This window comes from Hibiscus syriacus, unplaced genomic scaffold, assembly GCF_006381635.1.
Source record: "Hibiscus syriacus cultivar Baekdansim isolate YM2019G1 unplaced genomic scaffold, ASM638163v2 tig00110123_pilon, whole genome shotgun sequence".
Taxonomy (NCBI): domain Eukaryota; kingdom Viridiplantae; phylum Streptophyta; class Magnoliopsida; order Malvales; family Malvaceae; genus Hibiscus; species Hibiscus syriacus.
The window spans coordinates 1,910,858-1,917,250 of NW_024062599.1; the positions used below are offsets into that span (position 1 = coordinate 1,910,858).

General features: G+C 39.0%; 1 protein-coding gene and 1 pseudogene across 1 annotated transcript; one reads left to right on the top strand and one right to left on the bottom strand.

Moving 5' to 3' along the window:
* Positions 1-861: 861 nt before the first annotated feature.
* On the top strand, positions 862-1,909 carry LOC120215525 (protein DOWNSTREAM OF FLC-like). The gene is made up of 2 exons (XM_039213191.1): positions 862-1,030; positions 1,448-1,909. Exons 1-2 carry the CDS (start codon positions 877-879, stop codon positions 1,786-1,788), a joined length of 495 nt encoding a protein of 164 aa, XP_039069122.1. The 5' UTR covers positions 862-876; the 3' UTR covers positions 1,789-1,909.
* Positions 1,910-2,079: 170 nt separating this feature from the next.
* On the bottom strand, positions 2,080-3,311 carry LOC120215593 (annotated as a pseudogene).
* Between the last annotated feature and the right edge of the window lie 3,082 nt (positions 3,312-6,393).

Below are 6,393 nucleotides of genomic sequence, written 5' to 3' on the forward strand. Positions count from 1 at the left end.
TTGAAGCAAGCAGAACCAGGAAGTCACTGTGTTCGACGGGAAAATACTTTCCGATGTTGCGGATGATATAGTTACCGGATTTATCGCGTAACTGACGGCGGAAGAACTAGAAGAAAACAAGTTCGGTGTACAACAGTCACACCAAAACCATTAATCTGGCAAAATACCACCAAAACCAGCAATCATCCTTTTCAAGAATAACCTTCAGTGTTTTCGCTTTATTAGCAGCATCTGTCAAATTTACCATTAATCTGCCAAATTACCACCAAAACCAAGAGGACAGTTACCTGATTTTTCGCGTCACTGACGGCGGAAGAACTGGAGGAAAATGAGGTCGGAGAAATCCTGGGGACAGTCGAGCCAGTGCTCTTGGTCTTCGATTTCAGTATCGTGGTTGGATAAGAAAGGAAGGGCTTCTATACCCAAATCGGAAGCAAGCACCACCACTGAGAAATCATCATTTGACGAACTTCGCGTACCTTTTTAATTTCCTGTCTGACGGGGAGAGATTCGTCTGAACGCGAATTTTTTCTTCTAGATCTACTCCGATCTATTTCGATTTTGAAAAAACCAGCGTCCGACCTATGCTTTGGGTGAAGAGAGGATTCAAATGATATATTTTCCTTTCTTTTCCGATGCCGGCGAGCGACAGTCGTAACCTATTGACGGTGACTGTCACGACAAAGAAGTGGTGGCCGACCACTGAGTTATGAAAGGAAAAGACGCCGGGGAGTGTGGATGAGGTTTTCAAAGAATGGAAATTTTGAAATCGCCTAGGAGAAGCTTCTCTCACTAACAAAAGTCAAAAAGTTATTTCAACCTTGTTTCTAAGCTTTTCTTCAGTACATTTTTTAAAAGAAAAAACCCAGCAAGAAAATGGCAAAAGTATTGTTGTTCGTTGCACTATGTCTGCTTCCAGCTTTGGTGAGTGCTAGTCGAATGGTGAAGGACCCACTTCTGGTTCAAGGGCATGTGTACTGTGACCGTTGCCGTGCTGGTTTTGAAACCCCCAATAGTCGATTCGTACCTGGTACCTTTTCATCTCTCTTCTACTTTTTTGTGTTTATGATGGATCAGCTGTCTTAGCTTCTGAGATGATAGGAGTGTGTAGTAGTTTCAGGTTTTTGTTACTTCGAGTTGAAGTGAACCAAAGGGTATGTTGAATTTGTGGTCAATTTTAGTCTTTTTCTTTTCACCTACTGAATCACAAAGTACGAGTCTTGCAAATAAATAGGCAGTTCAAAGGTGTAAATGTTAATGAAAAGATGAAAACTTTATGGTTCTAAGATGAAAGGTTTGCTCCCAAATATGTTGTTCTTGGAGATACAACAAGATGTAGCTGTTGGTGTTGTTAAGAACTGAAGTTTCCCCATTAAAAAATGTCCTTTGATTCATGGCTGTGTTTTGGTTCTGAATGTTGGTTTTCTGGTATCATATGGTTTTGCAGATGCCAAGGTTAAGGTGATATGCCACGACAGGAAAACCAACCAAGTTGTCTACGAGAGGGAAGGATACACCGATAAAGCCGGAAAATACGAGATTCCTGTGCATGAGGATCACTGGGATCTGATCTGTGATGCAGTTCTAGTGAAGAGCTCACAGCCTGACTGTGCCACAGTGACCCCAGGTCGTGAACGCGCCACTGTGATCTTGACCAACAACAACGGTGTTGCATCCACCACCCGCTATGCCAATGCCATGGGCTTCATGGCTGATGAGCCTGAAGCTGGCTGTGCTGAGATCATGAAGATGTACCAGGAAGATGAGGAAGATGTACCAGGAAGATGAGGAAGATGTTTAGACTATGGTTTGGAGTTCTATATTTGCCTATGATATATGTTGTCTGATATTTGTTATGTGTATTTCTTGGTTTATTTCTACATTTAGGGGGGGCTTAAAATAGCTTATTTCCTTTGAATGTTATGGCTTCTGTCTCAGAAGTATATTTTTTGAGTAATTTCTGTTCTTTTCACCTGATGAATCTGCCAAGACATTACAAAACAGAACGTTTACTCATAACTTGCAAGTAAAGATGGATTTAGAACATCTGTCTATTGAATAATTTAGCTATGATTTTTATCATAGAACAACTTGAATCTCTGATTCTTCATCTCCGATGCTCAACAAGTAAGACCCTTCTTGTATCGCCATCAAACCATTTTCATTGGCTGAGCGAAGATGCTCACAGGCCTCAACTCAAATTCAATATCAGCTCTTTCACCTGCATTAAAATTAACACTCTGGAATGCCACAAATTGTTTCACTGACCTCCCATTACTTGCTTTTTCCGGCCACACAAATAGCAATAGGGGATGCTTTCCGTCCATGTTGCTGTCGTTTTGAACTCTAACTGTGACCGGGTACTTCATCTTGTCACAAGCTTCAGTTCCCATCTCTGAAACTGGCATGTATCTCAGAAGACTCGAGTTCTTAACCATCTGAGAACTTGACTGATTGTTTAAATAGACCTTGTCTTGTGTCGCAGGGAGAAACTGGTATATATAGTTTGAGTAGCTCAGACCATATCCAAATTCAAAAACCTTGGGTCCTTGGTAGAATCTGTAGGTTCGACCTGGATAGCCGGAAGATGGTTCAGGACGCATTCTCATGTCTTTCTTTTAAACTGCAACACAAGATGGATAAACGAGAACTCACCAGGGTTGTGATCATCAAATATAATTTCTGCCAATGCACGACCTCCTACCTCACCTGGATAATCAGTCCATAGAATGCCTCCGATGCATTTATCATTTTCGGCAAACAACATGTCAACTGGACCTCCTGATTGAAGCACCAAAATGACTGGATTCTTAGCAACTCTTGCAATGGTGGATATCAGGTTTTGTTGCTTTGGTGGAAGAACCAAGTCAACACCATCATGATCTTGTCTCTCTTGGGTTTGATCCAATCCCATTACTAACACCACATGATCTGCTCCTTTTGCTATCTTCACTGCTCGAGCAGTGAAAGCAGAACAGTTGACAGCATCACAACCTTGGTGATACCTGATGTCTTTAACGTAGCTTTTCAACCCTTGCAATGGTGTAACAGGTTTGAAAGGGAAGTAGTTTTGGTTTTTGAAAGTGGAAGGAGCTTGTCGGAGTTTTTCAGAAGAACAATGCCATTCCGAGCAGCCCAAGGGCAGGATTCCGATGCTCTCGAGAACAAACCTGCTCCGAACCGTTGAAGAGCCTCTTTCTGACAGAGAAAAGGTTATGAAGGGCTCTATCTATTTCAGATACAAGCAATTTTCTCTTTTCAACAGCTGATTTGGTGTATTTCTTCAAATAGGTACCACAGTTGACATCCATTCCTGTGAAATTCATCCATCAAAAGTTCATAATGATGATATTAGTATCCATCAACATAAAAAAATGATGATTAAGGTCCAAGAAAAGTTCAAAATAACGACTTTAAGAACACCCAAGTGGCCCCCTTGAGGGGTATCATGGAAGGTTTGAATAAGTTGTTACCTTAGAGAACTCCCTTCCCCAATGTAAACCTTTCCCTTAAATCGTAGGATTCCCTTATGATAAGTCCAATCTATAACCGATTCTTGTCTCACTGCTATGGCTGTAATAGTCCTCTTTGCTAACTCATCGTGAAGGTAGCTCTCCTCTTCATCCTACACCTACATAGGTGCAATTTCAACTCCTGATTATTGGCAGCATTTTTGTTGCTCATCATAGTTTCTAGAAAGTGCATTTGCCACAAGATTGTGCTTCCCTTTCCTATATTGAATCACATAGTCTAATCCGAGTAACTTAGTCAGTCCCTTCTTTTGTATTGTCGTAGTTAGCTTAAGGTGTTTGAGTGATTCATGGTGCGTTTTAATAATAAAGAGATAGTGTCTCCACTTTGTAACTGTTATCAAAATTGTTAAGTAATCATTTTCATAAATTGAAAAATTAGTATGTTTAGTTCCCAATGCTACAGGTCTACTACAGGTTTTCCCTCTTGTGATAACACAACCCCAATTCCCTTTGAACTTGAATCTGTTTCCAAAGATAACTTTTTTGTAAAATTCGATAATGCCAACATAGGTGCATTACACATGGCCTCCTTAAGTAACATAAATGCTTCCTTAGCGTCTTCTGACCATTGAAAACTTTCTTTCTTCAGCATGTTGGTAAGAAGCTTGCTGAGTTCTCCATATCCCTTTATAAATTTCCTGTAATACCTTTTTAAACCAAAAATCCTCTCAAGGACTTAATAGTATCGGCGAATTGCCAATTCTGCATTACTTTGACTTTTGTAGGATCTGTAGCCATTCCATCTACTGAAATTATATGGCCCAAGTATTCCACCTGTCTTTGTCCAAAAAAACATTTCTTCCTTCTAGCAAATAGTTTGTGCTTTTGTAACAGCTGATGGATATGTTCTTCCAAGGTAGAGATGTACACTAAAATATCATAAATAAACTAATACAAATTTTCGTAGGTAAGGAACAAATACTTGATTCATGAAGGCTTGAAAGGTGGCTGGAGCATTAGTGAGCCCAAAGGACATAACTTTAAACTCATAGTGCCCTTGATGAGTTTGGAAAGCTTTCTTGTATATATCTATATATTTAATTCTGATCTACCAGTACCTAGATCTAAGGTCGATTTTTAAATAATACTTTGCCCCCCCCTAATTCATCCAATAAGTCTTCAACGATTGATATAGGAAAATTTTCTTTGACAGTTAAATTATTTAACTGTCTATAGTTCACGTATAGTCTCCAACTACCATATTTCTTTTTTATTAAGAGAAATGGGGATGCAAATGGGCTCTTGTAGTGTTGGATAACTGCCGAGGCTAGCATTTCTGTTATCTGCCTCTCTACTTTTGTTTTTCTGATGATATGAGAACCTGTAGGGTCTTAGATTTTTTGGTTGAGCACCGGGCTACAATTGTATCGTGTGGTCATCGCTTCTAAGAGGGAATAGGCCTTTAGGTTCATCAGATACCCTGGATTATATTGTTAATAATGGTTGAATGACTTCAGGCACCTATTCTTTTTCATCTATTTCTTGAACATCCATGTAATAAATTTCTCCCATAATTTCTGGACCCTTTGTTGCCATTTTCTGAAATTTTGCTCCTGAAATTGATTTGACTGAAGGGTTTGTGATTCCCCTTGTAAGGTAATTTCCTTATCATCCTTTTTGAACTATAGTCATATTATTGAAATCCATCGATATTGGGCTGTATCGTTCCATCCAATCGACTCCCACCACCATGTCACTGCCCCCCATTTGTAGCACTCGAAAATCATGTTGAAATGTGTATCCTTGCATTTTCCATTCCAGATTCTTGCTTTTAGTTGTACTTTGTAATTTTTGCCCCCCTGTTACTGTAATTATTAGTGGGTTTGTATGCTGTAGCTCTGCTCCTTTTGCCCAACTTGGATTAATAAAAGAGAAAATAACTTCAGTGACCGAAAATGTCTTATAATATACGATTTTAATCAATTTTTTTTGGATTTGCGAAAATAACCAACAAATTCGCAACGCGAACACCAGTTTCGCAACATAGTTTTCAAATTCGCATCGCTAATTACCGATATAGGTAAACACAACTATTCACAACTCAGTTTTCAAATTCGCAACGCGAATTTCGTTTTCACAACGCGAATTTCGCAACTCGAATTCACGAATTTCGCAACTCGAATTAGCCAATTTCGCAACTAAATTACCGATATAGGTAAACTCGGTAGAAAAAATCCGATAAAAATCCGAATTCGACAATTTGAAAACTGAGTTGTGTTTACCTATATCGGTAATTAGCGTTGCGAAAACGAAATTCGCGTTGCGAATTTGGAGAATCGCGTTGCAAATTTGAAAACTGAGTTGCGAATAGTTGTGTTTACCTATATCGGTAATCAGCGTTGCAAAATTCGAGTTGCGATTTTGGAGAATCGCGTTGCAAATTTGAAAACTGAGTTGCGAATAGTTGTGTTTACCTATATCGGTAATTAGCGTTGCGAAATTCAAGTTGTGAATTTGAAAATCGCGTTACGAATTTGAAAACTGAGTTGCGAATAGTTGTATTTACCTATATCGGTAATTAGTGTTGCGATTTTGGAGAATCGCGTTGCGATTTTGGATAATCGCGTTGCAAATTTGAAAACTGTGTTGCGAAACTGGAGTTCGCGTTGCGAATTTGTTGATTATTTTTGCAAATCCAAAAAAAATTTGTTAAAATCGTATATTATAAAGTATTTTCGGTCACTGGAGTTATTTTCTCTTAATAAAATTATGCGTGCTGCCACTGTCTACTAGGATGGATACTGGCTTTCCTTTGATAGTACCTGCAATTCTGATAGTACTGTGCCCTACATTTCCATTCAATGCATTAATTGAAATTTCACTATTTTCTTCATCTAGTTCTCCATTTTGAAGGCCGACT